Raw genomic sequence first — 18,090 nt, forward strand, 5'->3', positions numbered from 1 at the left:
TGCTGTCGAAACCTTTCCAGATTTACCTATTGAAAATAGTCCCTTGTGTCGAGAGGCTTCCATTTCTCTGTGGCTGAGCTGTCCTGTTCACTGACCATGGCTCGTCAGGTTGCCTCCCAATGAACCAGCCTCCCTTGTAATGCTACCCACCAGCTGGGAATCAAAAATTGCCACAGGCCCTGGCCAAGTGACTTGGAACATTTACACTCATGAGCTCCCCGGTCCCTTCCCTAGGGGTTCTGAGATCTGGGGCTCCAGCCTTTGGCTCAGTGCAGTTCCCTTGCTTCAACCAATGACTCCTCTGGGAGGCACAGCAGGTAGGGGACCCAGCCCCCCAATCTCCATTCTTGCCAGAGGGAAGGAGGGCAGCACCACTCCTTGCCAGGGTCTGTCAAGAGAAGGTTCAGACAAGGACTAAACTCATGCTCTTCTGTACTTTGTCTCCTCTGCTGCAAGCTCCTGAGACAGGCCCTGGTTCCTTTTCATCTTTTTGTCTCCAGTGTTTGGCTTGGTTCTGTATACACAGAACATTCTTCAATAGCTGGTAGATGAATGAAGGTAAACAAATGCAATATAATTGTTAAGAAAGCTGGGCCAGGAAATCTAGGAGAAAGTTAACAATCCTTCTGTTCTCTAAACTTAACATGATAGCAAGGGCTTCAGTTTTTAGTTATCACCAGATTTAACTTGCAGCTGGTTCCTAGAATGGACAGTTGTGTCACAATTTAAGACAGTGCCAGCTTAGGGTGTGGCTCTAGGGGTTGAGGAACAGTCGGTGGGTCAGATTGGGGCCAACCGCAGTCTTCCTCTCTGCACTAGGAACCACTTCTGTGTGGAAGGCGGTACTTTCCAACAACAAAGAGACAGCTTATACCTGGGTCCCGGAATGCCTGCTTACTTGCCGAGAGATCCAGGGCAAGTCTCTAACCTCTTAGAGTCTATTTTCTCATCTGGAAACTCACAGAATTGTTGGCCAAATGAATCAGAGCCCATGGTAGATGTGTGGTACAGGGCCATCACCAGCACCATCAATTTCAGGATGGTAGACTAGTCAATGAATCTCACAGTATCCACACTTTCGTATGCTTTCCCTTGGCACCTTTCCCCATCACCAGCTCGGGCTTTGCCAGATGCCTTGCTTTGTGATTCAAGTTAACTTTTATTATTAATCATTTGCCCTTAGGATTTGTCCTTATATGGCAGCAAGTTCAAGAAAAAGAGATGATGGCTTCACACTCCCAGAGTCTTGCTGTGCATTAGATTACATCATCCATGCGGAGCCTTCGCATACAGTAAATGTTTGATAAACGTTAATGGTATTGTTAACGCTGTTTCTCAAAAGGACAGATTGTCAATCAACTTGGCTTCACAGGATAAAAAACAAATGTTCCCATATTTATCCCTGTCAAACCCAAATCAAGCCCAATGAGTTCTTCTGGGCTCTCAGCAGAATGTCCCCTAAAGGTCAAGGCTCTGCTACTCACTTGCTGTACTGGAGGTGCTGTCTGTTTTCCAGTCTCCTCGTCTTAGCTCCATCCGAGGTGGGAAGACACTTTTCCTGGGGCCACTCTCATAGACTCCAAACTCCACTTTCCCTGGCTGGTGCTGTGGGTGTCGAATGGGGACCGTGATCTCCAGGTCTGGAATGAGAGGACAGAGGGAGCAGTTTGAAGGGATCAGACTGTTATTCACCACACTGTTTGGCAGTGTCCTCTCTACCAGTCTCCCTCACCTGAGGCCGGAAGATGCCTGTCAGGGAGAGGGGAAGGAGAGGAAAAGAGATGGGGGAAGAGAGTGTCCTGAATTGTCTTCCAAATCGTTTAGCAACTGAAACTCCATAGAATCCAGTGTGGCCATTGCTGGGAGACAAAAGAGAAGGATTGATAAACATGAGAAAGGGGCACCCCAGTGGGTTGTCTCCACCTTGCCTCTAGATTTGCACCCCTGGCTTCTATGCTCAGAAATCAGCTCCTGCAGAACAAGACAGTCTGTGGTTCCAGCATCAGCTCTGCCCCCAGAAGAGTGTGTGGCTCTTTCTGCTGTGGCAGAACCTTTGGGAAGGTGTGTTAAGCTCAAATGAGACACGTGTGAGCTGTAGAAACGTGTGCACTTATCTCCATGGTCTAACTTCCTGCTCTGTCTCCATTCTTCAGAGGGATGGGTGTGGCAGGGGTTCACAGAGTCCACATCAGCAGTCCACAGAGAGAAGCAAATGATTAGCATGACAGGAAATCATGGCGTGAGGCAGGGTGGCCCAGGCACACTACGAACATTCCACAGAGACTACTGATTTGCACAGGCCCAAGTCCCATGTCCTCAGTCTAGAAACTTGGGTTTCAAAAGCCCCAGATCTTTTTATAATGCAGCTCCCTATTACAGCCCAGGGCTTTCTTGGTTTTCATGCAGGCCAAGCACCCAGCCAGGCCTGGAACCTCTTGGGCAGAGAACAGTCAGGTGAAGCCTCCCCTGGGGGGTGGGAGGGAGTGATGATACCTTAGCAGCCAAGCAAGTCACAAGTTTTAATCTTCTCACTTTGACCTGCTTTTTTTTTTTTAAGCCATCTTTCTAAGGAGGTGGCAGAGGTCCTACTTACTTAAGGAACTCCTAGGAAACAATCTTCTATCCTCAACCAGGTCTAAGCAGAAGGAAAGGTAAATACACAGGGGGCCACCTGAGACCAAAGGTTCAGCAAATTAGGTAGAGCCAGTCTAAACGCTTACTAAATCCTGCCAGTCTCTGGCAGATTCCAGGCAGAGCGCCAGGAATTCTGATCACTGCTCCATGTCCCAGGTACCCCTACACCACTGGAGCTTCTTGGAGCTTTGGGGTTTCTCTGTCCAGATGCAAATCATGGGGAGGAAGCTGAGGCATATGGTGGGTAAAACACTTGGCCTGACCACAAAGTTATTCAGTGACAACTTGGGGATCAGGGACCGAGTTTCCTGGGACCAGGTTAAGCCTCTCTGGGTGCCCCACAAGTTACACCTGGAACACAAATATTGACTGTCTTCATGGCATTCAACAAGCCACGTACGAAGCCAGACCGTTCTTGATGGCCTCTGCCACCAGTGCTTTGCACCGGCTCAGCAGGTGCAGAACAGCTCCCAAGGGCCAATGGAAAACTGGCCAGGCATGATGAACAGAATTTTTGTCTTTAATTATCTTTGGTGCTCTAACCCAAATTAAGGAAAACTCATTTTTCTTTCCAGAGCAAATGAAGTTTCTAGATTAGCAGAGCCAGTCATTGTGTTTTAGAGTAGACTACATTCTTAGAAAGGTCCTTTAAGCTGAAATTTCATCCACCAACCTTAATCTTCCTATGGACCAGAGTTATGGGGTGCCAGTTTTCAGCAGTGTGTGTGTGTGTGTGTATGTGTGTTTCTTGAAGTGTTTCTTAATAAGAAAACAGAAGTTCAAGGTGAAAAGTAGATTTTTCAAAGGAGATGTTTAGGTGAGAGCCAAGAAAGGAGCTCCTAGCCCTGTGGCTGTGAATCCACTGCTCCCACTCCCCACCCTCCCTCTCCACAGTCTCAACCCCACACTCACAAGCAGACATGTAGCAGCCACGCTCCCCCAGGAACTCACTGTGAAGAGCACAGACTAGGTCATTATGGAAGGGGTATACCTGAGCACCACTCCAAGTTCTATGCACCTGACATACCCATATCCCAAGCCAGAGGAGATGCCTTCCTTCTTGTGGATGCTCCCTTTCCCCCAACCCCGGGCCTCACCCTGCAGCACAGGGTCCAAGTTCCAACTACTGAGGCTCTTTGTGGTGGCTAAATTATGAATGTGCCACCCCAGTGGGCCTCAGCCAGCATCACCGTCCTGGCTCTTTCAACTCTCAGCTGTGGTGATTCTGAGCCCTAGTTCTTCAGTAACTCCTTCTGTCTCCCTTGCTCACCCCCTGCCATATTCCCTGGAATCCTCCCTGCTCATGCCAACTATTTCTTCTTGCATCTTTTGCAGGAAAGAACAAGTCCTACAAATATAAGTGGTAATAGCTGTACAGCACAATTAATGCACTAAATGCCACTGAACCCTACACTTAAAGATGGGTACTGACCCAGAAGTTCATACCCCAGTTTGGGTCACTGACATCCCATAACTGAGCGCTTGTATGAGTTCCAGGACTGCCTCTGATCCTAGTTTTTTGCTATCATGCGCCCTAGGAGGTACAATGACTTACGAAGTTGAGTTGTTTGGGGTCAGCATTGTGTACAATGGCTAAAGCTGCTACCTGCATCCTGGCCTTCCATTTGGGCATTTATTTCTGTGCTGGCTGCTCTACTTCAGATTGAACACTCTGCAAATGACTTGGGAAAACCAGTGGGATATGGTCCAAATATTCGAGCCTATACCACCATGTGGAAGACTGGGAAGAAGCTCTTGGCTCCTGGCTTTGTCCATGGCTATGTCCTGGCAGGCATTTGGGGAGTGAACCAGCACAGCAGACAGAGGACTTCTTTGTTCCTCCTTTTTCTTTCTGTCTCTCAAATAAAACAAATATTTTTAATGCTTCAGGTGATAAATTTTATGTGATGGCATTTTTACCACAATAAAAATAAAACATAAGGAGGCTTTAGCAGCTGATGGGCAGAGTATTACTTTCAGCTCATTACAGAGTCCTGACATCTCTAACCATTCAAGTTCAGTGTGCAGTGACACATGGGTTCACCTTTTCATAGACATTAGCTGAAGCTCTTGATAAAACAAAACAAAACTAAACTAAACTAACAATGGTATAATAGGTTAAGCCTCTAACAATAGGATGGCATCCCTTATGGACACTGGTTCAAGACCTGATCCTCCACTTCCAACTCAGCTCCTTGATAACATGCTCAGGGAATCAGAAGGATGGCTCATGTCCTTGGGACCTTGCACCCACATGGGAGACCCTGAAGAAGCTCCTGACTTTGGACCAGCACAGCTCTGGCTATTAGAGTGATTTGGAGAGTGAATGAATGGATAGAAATCTCTGTCTCTCCTTCTCTCTGTAAATCTGCCTTTGGAAAATTTTTTTTTTTCAAAAAAACCTAAAAATAATTAACCTTCTCTTTGCTCCAAATTCTTTTTCAGAGATTTTGCTTCCTATGGATTAGGATGGGGGAGGGAGGACAGAGTCAGCCACAACAGCCCCATGGGAAAAGTGAGACACTGACCTTTCTAGAGGACACAAATCACTTATCCACAGCCTGATCAGCCTTGAGTTGCTGACCTTGCAGTTTTAGGGCGGAAACCTGGACAGCGAATTTCAGTCCAGCCCAGGTGGGAGTGTATGTGACTCCCAAGTGGATATTAGGGTACCCTGTGTGCCGGGTACCATGAGGATGAAGCATTAGTTCCACTTCAGCTCATTCAGTGACTCTAGTATGTGGACATTTTTATTTCACACAGTTGGCAGATGAGGTTGGAAACTCGGGGAGGCGAAGTGTCTTGTTTATGGTCCCAGTAGGGACAAGAAGTGAGATGGATTTCACCCTAGGCCTTGGCCTGGCCTAACTCCACTCCTCTGTGGGTGTGTCCCTCCTGCTCCAGCTGGAGTCTGGGCAGGTGGTAAAGATGCCCAGAGAGCTCAGCTCGCAAGCCCAGATGGTTGGGTACACGTGAACTCAACACTACAGTTCCCAGGCCTTCAGACATGGGGTCAGCCCAAATCACAGGTTCCTTGAGGCTGCCTATATTTAACAGCTTGAGATGTTTCATTTAATCCAGATTTCTATCTTTGGGCTCATGTCCTCTGGTTCTAAAAGGCATCTCAGCCCTCTGACCACCGCAGCCCTGTCATCTGATCCTAGGGGACTATGCAAGTCTTGAAATAGATTTGTTTCCTGCCCTCTTTCTTTCTCCTCTCAACCAGGAACACAGGCAAGTGGGAGCATGAGCATCTGCAGCACACGCTGAAAATCTAGAAACCCAGGCAAGACTTATGATAACCTCTCTAACCTTCCAATAAGGTGAGCTTTTCTTCTCCAATTCAGTTGAAATCATTAATTAAGCTAATACCACCTGCAAAACACAGTGCTAGGCATTGGGCACAGACCCTAAGAAAGGAAGCCAGACCTACATGAATGAAAATACAGCCAACTCACAAGCTACCAGATAGAAGATGATGTTACTCTGGCCTCCACATTACTTGGGTGCCAGGTGCTCAGAGTTTGAGGAATGGATGAATGAATGAATGGTGCCATCAAACATTTTACTAAAATCAGTCCTACCAGAAAAGACTTCCTGTGCTCTGTCAGTGTGCTGCACCACACATGGGATTTAGCTGGATACTACAGACACATCCTTGCCCTCATGGAGCTGACTGCAGGAGGGAGTAGTATTGACCACAACCCAGAGAATAGAAACACAAATAATTCCATGTTGTGGTACATAGAGAGAAGAAAGGGGGAATAGGAAGGAAGCCATGGTGGGAAGATGCAGTGTGGGCAAATATCACTGCCTACCTGGGGGTTGGTTCTGCCCCAATGCTGGGACTTGGGGGAAGTGTGGTCATGGAGAGCATAGGGGCTAATCCCCTGGTGTGCATGATGGTATTCAGGTCCCTGCTACTTTACGGTGGGAGCCCCGCTACTGGTGGTCTCTGGACCTGTGGAGCAGCATGTAGTAGGAAAGCTGATGGCAGAAATGCACACTATGGGAATGTGCTCTCTTAGCACAAGGACACACATCTCCTGCCGATTGCCCAGGGGAGTGTCAGATGCTTGGGTACAGTACCAGCCTCTTGGAACATGAGGATGGAAGGAGGCAGAGTTGGTCACATGTATTTGTTTGTTTGCTGGGTGCATCTGCTGGGCCAGGCACTATACTGTTCAGGGTAAATCTGATTGAATTTGTGTCTGCGAAGTACTCTCTGTCTAGTGGGGACCCTAATTTCTAGTCAGGGTGAGTGATACAGGCAAGGAGTTTGCTCCCTGGGACCACAGCAGAATAGTCAGGACAACCAGTGACAGCAAGGTCTCCCTCCACCTAGTTTAGGGCCCCAGGAAGTTACATACCTGTTTGCTTTCCCGATTTTTGCTTCTCTCTTTGTCTTCGGGTGATGCTATCTCTTAGCCGTTTAAGATTTTCCTGGAAAAAATTTACATTTTTGAAGTGCATACCAAAATTATACCCTCTGGGTACAGAGTTTATTCCTCACTTTATGCCATTTTCAGGGTTTATCACATTGCAATAACATTTTCAAGATGCAAGTGAGGCTTGGTGCCATCAGCTCCTAAAGGAATGCAAATGTGTGTCTGAAAGGAAGACATCCTTCCATAAAAACCATCTCTCTTCCCCTGCTCCCTGCTCTGTTTTCATCTTATGACCACTGTCTCCCTCTGCCTACAGCCCATGGCCAACTCAGCCTCTTACCTGTGCACAGACACTTCTCATATACCTATGTCTCTGAGTCTAGGTTCTCATTCTATTCCCTATTCTGATGGCTTTCCATGTCTTCCCACCTCCCCTTCTCCCTGCCCCCCCACAAGCCTCCCCAGATTGCTGCATTCCTTAGTGCTGGGCAGGCTAATCATCTGGTGCTTGGGCTTTGCTGTCTTGTTTTACACATGGGCGTGCACGTGTGCGTGTGCGTGTGTGAATGTGAACATGTGCACACTTGGCCTCTTTAGAGTTACTAGAAAAAGAGAACATTCCTTGTAGCCTTCTGCAGTCTGGTCTGCTGTGGCCCTCCAGAAACAGACTTGTGAAGTCTAGAGTTGCTGCTATTAGTCAGTCAACAACAGCAGGGTTTGAACATTCCAGGAAAAATGGCCGTGGGAGAGAAACCTATGAATACAGCTGTAGCAGAAGGTATGAGGGAGTCACAGGAGGCCAGCCTGGAAGGCTACATTGGTTTGCAAGCTGGGGAGTCTTAGCAGATGGCCAGGAGCTTGGTGGGGAGCAGTCAGAAGCTTGGTGTCATTACTGCAAGGTGCTGGAGATGGTGGGAAAGGCCAGAGGCAGGCAATGGAGCTGATCCTGGAACATGGCTGAGGGATGGAAAAATGGGAGCAGGTGTAACAGGAAGGAGGCCGCCAAGGGAGAAGAGTCACTGACTGGATACGAGGGAGCATAGCTGGGAACCAAGGGGATGCCCTGGCCTAGCCCCAGTCTTGGGGAGACAACAGTGTAGTGAGCAAGGAGGAGTCGGAAGACAGAAGCAGCCTTACAGGGTGTTTGTTGCTTTAGGTCTGGGGCAGCTCAGGACCATACACCCAGCTGGAAGCTTGAGACAGGTACTAGTGCCATCTGCACAGGGAAGCAACACAAGGGAAGCTGAGCAGTGCCCATTCCTGGGAGAAGTGGGAGAAGGCAGAGAGACAGAGGAAAAGGAAGATGGGGTCCCCACACCCACCAGGCCCTGGATAGGAACAGTCAGAAAGTCCCAGGAGGCTGTTGGGGCAGAAGACAGCAGGAGCTTCTATGGACTGGGATGCTTCACAGTGCTGAAGACAAAGCCCAGTTGTCTGGGCAACTCCACAGGAAAGGAAGACGCCCCTTGGACGGAGACAGAAACACAGCTCATGTCTCTGGCATCATTCCCGTGCACCAGCCACGCAAAGGCTCTACTCAGCTTGCCCCACCCACCCTTTACATCCCAGGGGTGAGGAAATGGAGGCACAGTGAGGCCAAGGTCAGCCAGTGCAAGTGGCAGAACAAGGATGTAAACTCGGGCTGCTGCCCCACCCCGCAACCTCTGCCGCTCCCAACTCCACTGCCACGTGGCCACTCAGCAAGGAGGAAAAAGAAAATCCTTGTTTGGCCAGAGCTGGTGTTTCTAAGCAGGAGCTGAGAGGGAAGAAGCCCTGGACTCCTGTGCCCAACACCTTCCACCCTTCAGATCCCCCAGAGGACACAGTGGGTACCTTGGAGGTTTTTTAATGCTAAATAAATTTATTTTTCAAAAATTACGATTTATTTATCTGGGAGGCAGTTTGAAAGAGAGAGAAAACTGTACTTCCATTCACAGTTTGACTTCTCAAATTCCTGCAATGGTTAGCATCCAGACACCTGATTGAGAACTCTCCAGTGAGTGGCAGGGACCCAATTACTCAGGTTATCACTGGTAGGAAATGGGAGTCAGAAGCAGAGCTGGACTGGAACCTGGGCCTTTGATGTAGGACATGGGTGTCCGAACCACTAGCCCAAACACACATGACAATGCTCTGTGTAAGGCGCAGCAAGGAGGTGGGAGGTGGGAGGCACGGTAAAGAGAGCACAGGCTCCAGTGTGGGAAGCGGCTGCTTTGAATCGTGCCTTCTCTAAGCCTCACATTTCCATAAAATGGGAGGAGTGACACCTCTAGCTCATGCATGCTGTGGACAGGGAAAAAGCTGAAATCTAGTAGCACAGTGGTCCACCTAGCAATGCAAGAGCACAGCTGTTACTACTCTGGCACGATCAGAGGCTGGGGCACACACCACAGCAATGTGGAGGAAAAACACAAGAGTTTCAATTCCAATTCTAGTCACTAGTAAGTGGCCTCTGACATGTCTCTTAATCCCCCAGGGTTAATTTCTTCCCTTTTAAAAAAGGACTTATTTATTTATTTGAAAGAGTACAGACTGAAGCAGCAGATCTCCAGTCTACTAGTTCACTCTCAAACAATAGTCAATGATGATCCAAGCCAAAGCCAGGAGACAGAAACTTCATCCATGTGTCTCATCTGGGTGCAGAGACCCAAACACCTGACCCATCTTCCACTGCTTTCCTAGGCACAGTAGCAGGGAGCCATATAGGAAATAGAGCAGGTAGGACTTGAACTAGCAACCATATGGGAAGTTGGCATTGCAAGTGGCAGCTTAATTCACTATGCTGCAAGACCAGTCCAACCTCCCACTTTTTAATAGAAAGCCAATGGACTGGGGATGTGTTTCCTAAGGCTGAGTCTGAGGCCTTCTGATTGTCTTCAATGGAGTTATTTATGCTCATGAAACACTTCAAGCACCTCAAATAAAGCAAGAGTCACTTCTGACATCTCAGTCCTCCAATCCTAGGCTCTCCTGAGAGGTGGCCATGGGGCTGGGGGTGGAGGTGTGGAGTTCACTCTAGATCTTTGCCTTTGTGTTGACACACATGCCTGACAGCATGTAATAAAGAAGCAGTTCTAACTCAGGCAGTCTTATAAATGTGACTTGGATGGTTCATTTGCTCAGATTTCTCGGGAGCTTTTCAAGTTCCTTCTGAGTTCTTTAATGTGAGAGTTCCTTGGGAGATTGGGTGGGCACTAACAATTAAGAGAGGGCTCTGAAAGGGAAAAAGCTGGAAAGCAGAGCAGAGGGCTAAACGCAAAAGCAGCAGCAGAGGCGAGTGTCTGCTTCTGATCTGCAGCTGCATGCATCTGGAAAAGCTCTCAGCCAACAGAAGGACACAGTCACAGGTGCTTGGTGACAGAGCTGCCAGCTTCTGCCCATGTCCAGCAGAGGCTGAGACAGGAAGCAAACTCCACACAGGGCTGGTTACCTGTTGGAAACGAAAGGACTCAGATCGTTTCTTCTGGTTGAGCTGCCACTCTTTGAAGTGGAGCACAGCTTCATCCACATTCACAATACCCAGCTTCACTTGCTCCTGCAGAGTGATAAGCTGCCGCTGGCCTGGAGTTTTCATGCCAGCAAATGGGTCATATATGCTGGACTGTGGCCTGTCCCTCCACGGTCTGACAGGTGGCTCTGGAGAGGATGGCAAACTCAGTTAGACACTCTCTCACTGGAGTGGGGTTAACAAGGCTAGTCACAGGCTCAGGAGGACATATCTCAAAGGAACAATTACACGTGGAACCAAGAAAGGAGACTTATAACATGGAGTCAGGACAGAGGGGAGTACCTCATAATTTCAAAGTCTATCACACTAAAGTAGAAAGGCAATGACCTGTACGGGACGTGCAGAATCTGCTTCATGCTCCAATTCTCAGATCAGATTTGCAGAGATAAGTCTGAGAGACAGAGAGAAAGATCTTCCATCCACTGGTTCACTCCCCAAAAGGTCGCAATGGCTAGAGCTAAATTGATCAGAAGCAAGGAGCCAGGAGCTTCTTCCTGGTCTCCCATATGAATGTAGAGTTCCAAGGCTTTTTGCTGTCCTCTACTGCCTTCCCAGGCCACAGGCAGGCAGCTGGATCGTAAGTGGAGCATCCGGGACATAAGCCAGTGCCCACGTGGGATCCTAGCGCTTGCAAGGTGAAGATTTAGCCATTGAACCATTGCACTGTGCCCATATGCCCAATTCTTAGCGACTGAGAAGCCTGTAGTCCAGCATTTCCCAACTTTGGCACCTCTAATAGTTGGAGCTGGGCAATCCTTGTGGTAAGTTCTCTGGGCATAGCAGGGTGTTCAGCAGTATCTACAGCCTCTGCCCAAGGATACCAGTACCTTTTCCTTCTCTGTGACCATCAAAAATGCCCCCAGATATTGCCAAATGTCCCCTGAGAAAGAAGGCAATATCTGCCCAAGGTGAGCACCAATGCTGTAGGCTGAAATTCACTCCCAGAAGGGAATACACGGGAAGAGTCCAGCAGGATGCTTTTCTCGGCACTGCTGCCAGTCCTCAGCATCTCTGAGATGCATGGCCTGTGGTGACAGCATTGAGGGGTATGGAAGGCCTGGGAAACTGGAACACCCATGGAACAGGCAGCCAGGTCCCATAGCACAGGCTGCCTGTGCTTGGGTTGTTCTGTGCCAACCTTCTTCCCACAATGGAAATGCACATCACTCTACCTTGGCGATCCAAGGGAAACAGGAAAACAGCCCCCTGCCTCTAGGCTGTGACCCTAGTTCTTGGGGGTGGGGGCTGAGACAATTTGCAGAGATGATGGGGCCTGGGGCATGTGAGGATGTCTTGACTTTTTACTGCTGCACTAATGGACGGCTGCTTCACTCTAAATTTTGTCAGCAGGGCCTCATTCGGCATTGTGTTCCAGGAGTACAGAAAGAAAGAAGAAAGATCACATCACAGACAGCAAGAAGCTCTCCATCATTCCACCCAGCCACCCCCTTACCTATCTGTACCCACTGATGTATCATTCCCCTGGGTTTGTTTTTTCCAGAAGATTGTCTTTAGTGGTAATGGGAAACAGGGCTAGGAGGACACATGACGTACAAGGAACCTAGTCCCACTATTCAAGTCCCACTACCCAAGTCCCTGGGGCAGACCTTTAGATACTTACATGGAGCTCTGGCTACAAACGAACCCTCAACATGGTCATTCTGAATGCCTCTGTACAAAGCATTCGGAAAATTAATCACAGGAATAAAACAGAGCTCTTAGCTCCTTAAACATGCTTTCCTAGTCTTTAGAAAAAAAATGCAACGTCTAACTTGTTACCCAATGGCTCTTACATTGAATCCAAGTACCAAGGAATGGATGCAGATACAGCTAGAAAGGGCTGTATCATTAGGTAAAGAAAGCATGTAGCAATGCCCGCCCTCATCCTGTTGGCATCCTTCTCAGTGTTTAGACTTTACATTAATGTACTGGATGGATACCTTATAATACGTTCATGTTCTTCCTAGGACTGGTTTCTGTACTCTTCTAGGTCTTATTTATTCTCCTCCATTTAACTTCAGTATAGGATTTTCAGACAGCCTCATTCTAAGGCATCCCCTGGATTTCTGTAGTGTTTCTAAATCTTGTTTATTTCACTTGAAAGGCAGAGAGCGAGAGATATTCTCAGACAGAGACAACAGACAGATAGACATATGGAGCCCTCTTCTTTAAATACCTGCAATGGCCATGGCTGAAGCCATAAGCTAGTCTTCCTCACAGGTGGTAGGGACCCAACCACTTCAGCCATCAGTGATGGCTCCCAGTGCATACATTCTCAGGAAGCTGAATTCAGTAGGGCAACCAAGACTCAAACCTAGGCACTCCGATTTGGGATGCAGGTGTCCCAAGCAGCATCTTAACCACTGGGCCAACTGAGCTCTCTAGTTTCCAATGCCAAGGAGCTGTGGAATACGGATATATGGAATATATATGGAATATATATGCAATATGGATACCACTACCACCTGGAAGTTCAGTTCATGGAAAAGGAGGCTAAGGACAACTGGCTTACCTTTTCGGATGCTCTCAGAGGAAACATAGAAATTCCCAAGCCGCTCTTGACGTTTTTCTGCAAAAACTGTGAGATAAAGAATCTAAATCATCCCTGTATAACATTTGTCAAATGTTATCAAAATCTCACGACAAAAAGCCTCTAACAATTCCATATGTAAGATCATTATGTGTAGTTCTATACATAAAAACTCTACAAAACTCTACAAAAAAGCAAACACTAAGGTGGTATAGGTCCTGCACATGAAGACAGACCAAATAAGCAAATCCTTGAGCTTAGAAAGACGGCAAAGCCAGCTGACAGGACCAGAGTTTACATGACCATAAAAATCAAAAAGTGCTGGGGCTTGGGGGCATGTACACAAATCCCCGAGTCCCTGGAGTCACCTGCAGAAGACTTTAAAGCCTGACAATAAAGCAAGTCCCATGCTGCATCTAACAAATGCTGCAAAACAGAGCCCCAAGTGGCCTAACAGGTGAAATGCATGCACAGCTCCATAAGCTGATTGGCGTGACAGACGGTGTTGGAGTCTGTACTAGCAAACTCACGCAAGAATCAGGTCTGGGATCATCTCAGATGAAGTTTCTTTGGAGATCCCTCCAACTGAACTGATGATCTTAGAACCCCAACCATGAAGAGACTGTCAGCCAGTGGACTCTGAATAGGGTTCTTTGCGATTGGAACTGTGAGACTGGCAGCAAGCCAGAACTGATGAACTATCAAAACTGCTTGAGCAGGACCCTCGGAGCGCACCTCCCATTGGGGATCTGGAATGGGTGGGAGGATGGGTGGGGCTTTTCCCTTTGTTACTCCCCTAACCCCAGATACAGGGAAAAATGATAATATTAGTGTGGAAACAATGGTATTACCCACTTTCACCCTGTAGCCCTTGACCCTTTGTACCCTAATCAACTAAGTAAGATCATTAAAAAAAAAAAAAGAAAGAAAGAAAGAAAGAAAGAAAGAAATGCACAGCTCCAAAGGGATTTAGAGATTACCCACAAGGACCAGACTTAGAAAAGTCAGTGGAGAAAACTGGGAAATGACAAGTCTGCCCAACACGGCCAGATGCCTGACAGTCACTGCTCCTTGGAGTCCTTGAGTTTAAATCCTGCCTCTGCCCTTGATGAATCGCGAAGATCTGGGAGAAGAGGTCGACCTCTCCCCACTTGCTTTTCTTATTTGTGGGGTGAGGCTGACAGCATTACTTGCCCAGGGCTGCCAGGCAGAGGAAGTGAGCTCACACATGGAAAGAGCTTAGAGAACTCCAGAAGACGCAAAGGCACCCTCCCTGCAACACTTGCCTTTAGAAATGTATGGTTCGTTGTCAGGCAGTGGATGAGCACCAGGGGCACTGGTCTCTGGCCTGGGAACAGGGACAGGGGGCCTGCTGGCCAGGTCCACGGAGAAGGCCTCATCATTATCCACTGTGTGATAAACGTCTTCCTCCTCCCCGAGAGGCTGCTGTTCTCTGTCCAAACTGGTCATTCCCATGCTATTGCCTGGAGACACAGAAAAAGATGGTTCCCACCCTGAGCAGAGTGAGTGGCCACACCTCACCTGCACAGTGGTGGCCTCTGGCAAAGGATGGTTTGCCATCCACTCAGAACCCCTAGCTAAGCAATCAAGAACACTCCCATGTCTCCCTCACTTGTCACCCCTTGATACAGTAAAGAAAGTGAGTACTAGGCGCCATTGTCCCAGCAGCAGCGCGAGGATCCTGAACTAGGAACAGTGTGCTGCCCACCATGTCTCAGGACACTGGCACCACCCCTGGTGCTTCGCTGAGTAGTGGGAGTCCTCACCACCAGCATCCTCCTCCTCCTTCTCTTCCACCTCCGAATGGCTACAGCAAACAATTTCTCAAGGCTTGTTTGCTTCAATTCCTGTGCTGTGGGCACCACCACAGCTGCCACCTCTTTTGATGTTTCTGTCACACTGTGGGGGAGCCACAGTCATTGCTGTAACTTTGTGAATGAAGAAGCTGTGGCTTTGAGGGCTTAAATAACTTGCTCCAAGTCGTTTCCAGCCAGGCTGTCCCTTAGCAGGATCAGTCAGGAGCTCGCACCCTGCTTCTGAGACCGCCTATGTGGCTGCTCTGCTCCTCACTCACCAAAAAGCTTCAGGATAGAAGCCTGCCCAGGAGGGCCTACAAGCCTCAGTGTCTCTGGTGTATTCTGTTCTCCCTAGCACCACTCAGTCAGGAAATTTTGACTATGTGCTCGACTGAGCTAAGAGACTGAATAAAGCTTAGGTTTCCTTCCTGTGGGATTCGCAACACAGTGCTTCCCAGAGACATCGTCTGCTGAGGCATCCTTTCTGAGCTGTGGGGAGGCTGCCCTAGGCTGCTAATGTCCTAGCTGCAGAGGACGGACCAGGCTGTCCCAGCTCGGTAGAGGGCGCTCAGACCTGGGACTCCGATTCTCAGGGAAGTCCCCCATTAGAGGAAAAGCTTCTGTTTTCGAACAAGAGAGAGCATGAAGAAAATCTGGGGATGCTGTCCTTTGTTAACAACATGAGGTGTGCCAAGGTCACTCCCGGCTGTCTCTCAGGGGAGCCATGACTCCGTTAGTCCCTGCACCCACACACCTTGACTTCCCTTCAGTTCTGCAACTAGCTAGAATCTTCCAGTTACAGACATGCTCCTTTGCTCCTCTGCTCAGAGCACTCTCCCCTCCAGAGAGGGCCAGACCAACATGGTTCCCTGCCAAGGGCTCAGCTATACACTTACTTCCCCTGAGAGCCCTCGTTTGTCCCTTCTGTACCTCATCCTTTGCTTCTTGGTCCTGCTACTATGTCTACTCACATCTACTCACACATGTATAAGCAGGCTCATCTCTTTTCCACCTCTCTCCCAATCTAGACTGTCAGTTGCAGGAGGGCAGGCCCTCCCCCTGACTCCCCACATAGTCCTATAGCCCACACACTGTACTTCCCACATGGCAGGTGCTCAGTCCCATACTCAGGATGAATGATGAGTGGATTCTGGGGAAAATGAGCTCTCTGGACCAAGCCAAGATGGATACACCAGGTTTGAGCCTCCCCAGCAGTCTGCACCCTGTGTTCACCCTCTTTTCCCAGTACCTTTCTGATCTGGGCTGGGAAGACTCTTGGGGAACCTTAAGCAGCATGAGGTTTCCAGTTAACTGGAAAGGGAACTAAGTCAAGAGCAGAGATGGTGCTCTCTACCATGATGCAACACAGCCTCAACCTAGCACTACTTGGGCAATTCTTCTCATTCACCACCAAATCTCCTAAGGACACAGGAAGAATTCAATAATTTTGGTCAAATAACAATAGACATGTACATTTCAAAAGATATCTTTCTGGAAGCAACTGGTTTACCCAAATGAGTGGCTCCAGTGATGTCAACTTCTGACCTCTCTGTCACAGGCTGCCAGCAGGGACTTGGGCAAGGGCCAGGGGAAGCAGAGGGCCTGCAACCTATGCTGTGGACACAGCAGCCCAGGCCTTGAGAGAACAAATCTCCCATGGGTTCTGGCAGTGGCTTGTTTATTTCTTTCCCTCTTCTTGCTGGCCTGCTCTCAGCCCCAACTTTACCTTCTAAGAACTTGCGGATCATGGAGTCCTTAGTGGTCTGAGAGAAACGCTCTCCAGGGATTGAGTTAGAGGTACTAGCTTGAAGCATTTCCACATCTAGAAGGAAAAGGAGAATCAGGTTGATATGCTGTATTTGCACACAAGCAAGGGGACTGTGCAGAGGAGGATTTATAAGGTGCAGTGATTTTTTTAAAGACTTTTTAAAAGATACAGTATTTGGCCATCCTCCCATCCTTGCACACACATTTTTTTTTCCAAGACAAGCAAAATTCCAATTATTGGAAACTTCCAGTGCAATTTGTTTGAGTTTGGTTTTATGGACCACATTCTCTGGTCCATTGGAGATAGGAAATTGGGAAGATGACCCATTCTACAGGCATGTGTCCTGCCAGGAGCAGGACACTCCTTTACCAGTCGAGACCCTGTCTCTCTCCCTCTGTTACCCTGCCTTCCATCCCCAGCTGACCCTTGGAACTCTTCATTTTTAAATTCTTCAATTAGTGCACACTGAAGTGCAGAGGTGAATACCCTCAAAAAAATGACTTCCCTGGGTCAAACAGCCTTACAGAGGAATGGAGGAACAGACTCCACAGGCCTCTCCTCAGGCTCTGGCCTCCTAGTGCCAACCCTGCAGAAAACCACAGCTACCTTGATGTCTCTGAGAACCCTGGCCAGTGCACAGCACTCAGGGCAGCTTTAGCTACCAAGAGTCAGGACCAGTATTGTGCAGCAGCGGGTTAAGCTGCAGCTTGGGGTGCCAACATCCTCCATGGGAGTTCAGTGGCATCCTAGCTACCCTGCTTCCAATCTAGCTTCCTGTTAATGCACCTGGGAAGGCAGCAAAATACAAACCAAGAGTTTGGGCTTCTGCCTCTCACATGAGAGACCAGAACTGTGTTACAGATTGTCGGCTTTGGTCGATCCAAGGAACAACTATCTCTCTCTGTCTAACCCTCTATCTGGTTCTCTGTGTCTTCCCTCACTCCTCTCCCTGTCACTCTGTCTTTCAATTCAAGTAAGTAAATATTTCTTTAAAACCTCCAACAATGACCTAATCCCCCAGTAACACAGCATAAACCTCACACACACAAGAGTAAAATCCACTGGTAGAGTAGAAAAGGATCACAACTAGGCCTAGTTATTCTCACTACCAAAGGTATGTTTGAGAGAACTGATTTCCATGGCTAAGAAGTAGGTCCAAAAAAAAAAGTAGGATCTACAAAACGAATTTGGAAACTAAAACATCAGCAAACAATAACAGCAGCAAGAGCAGCTCTGGCCAGACCTGACACATAAAATACATATGGTTGCAGATGCTGACCTTGGAACTCTAATGCCCACATTACTGTGCTGAATTTTCTTGTGGGTTAAAGAAGAATTGAAACAAGAAAGAAGAATGAAAAAAGAAAAAAGAACACTAATAATAAGTTGCTATGACTCCTTGATGTGATGTTCTGACAGCCACACATCCTTTCTAAGGTATTCTT

At 48.1% G+C, this 18,090-nt stretch overlaps 1 protein-coding gene across 3 annotated transcripts in view; it reads right to left on the reverse strand.

Annotated features, from left to right (window-relative positions):
• The window catches only part of PIK3AP1 (phosphoinositide-3-kinase adaptor protein 1), a 190,138-nt gene that overhangs the window by 15,269 nt on the left and 156,779 nt on the right, over nt 1–18,090 (reverse strand). For all 3 annotated transcript variants that reach the window (XM_058671639.1, XM_058671638.1, XM_058671637.1), the window contains exons 9-14: nt 16,604–16,699; nt 14,347–14,544; nt 13,043–13,108; nt 10,453–10,658; nt 7,005–7,077; nt 1,485–1,640 (exon numbers count right to left, since the gene is read on the reverse strand). In XM_058671639.1, the coding sequence (XP_058527622.1) occupies nt 1,485–1,640; nt 7,005–7,077; nt 10,453–10,658; nt 13,043–13,108; nt 14,347–14,544; nt 16,604–16,699 (795 nt within the window). The remainder of the gene's footprint in view (nt 1–1,484; nt 1,641–7,004; nt 7,078–10,452; nt 10,659–13,042; nt 13,109–14,346; nt 14,545–16,603; nt 16,700–18,090) is intronic.

The sequence above is a fragment of the Ochotona princeps genome, chromosome 13, assembly GCF_030435755.1.
Source record: "Ochotona princeps isolate mOchPri1 chromosome 13, mOchPri1.hap1, whole genome shotgun sequence".
NCBI lineage: Eukaryota > Metazoa > Chordata > Mammalia > Lagomorpha > Ochotonidae > Ochotona > Ochotona princeps.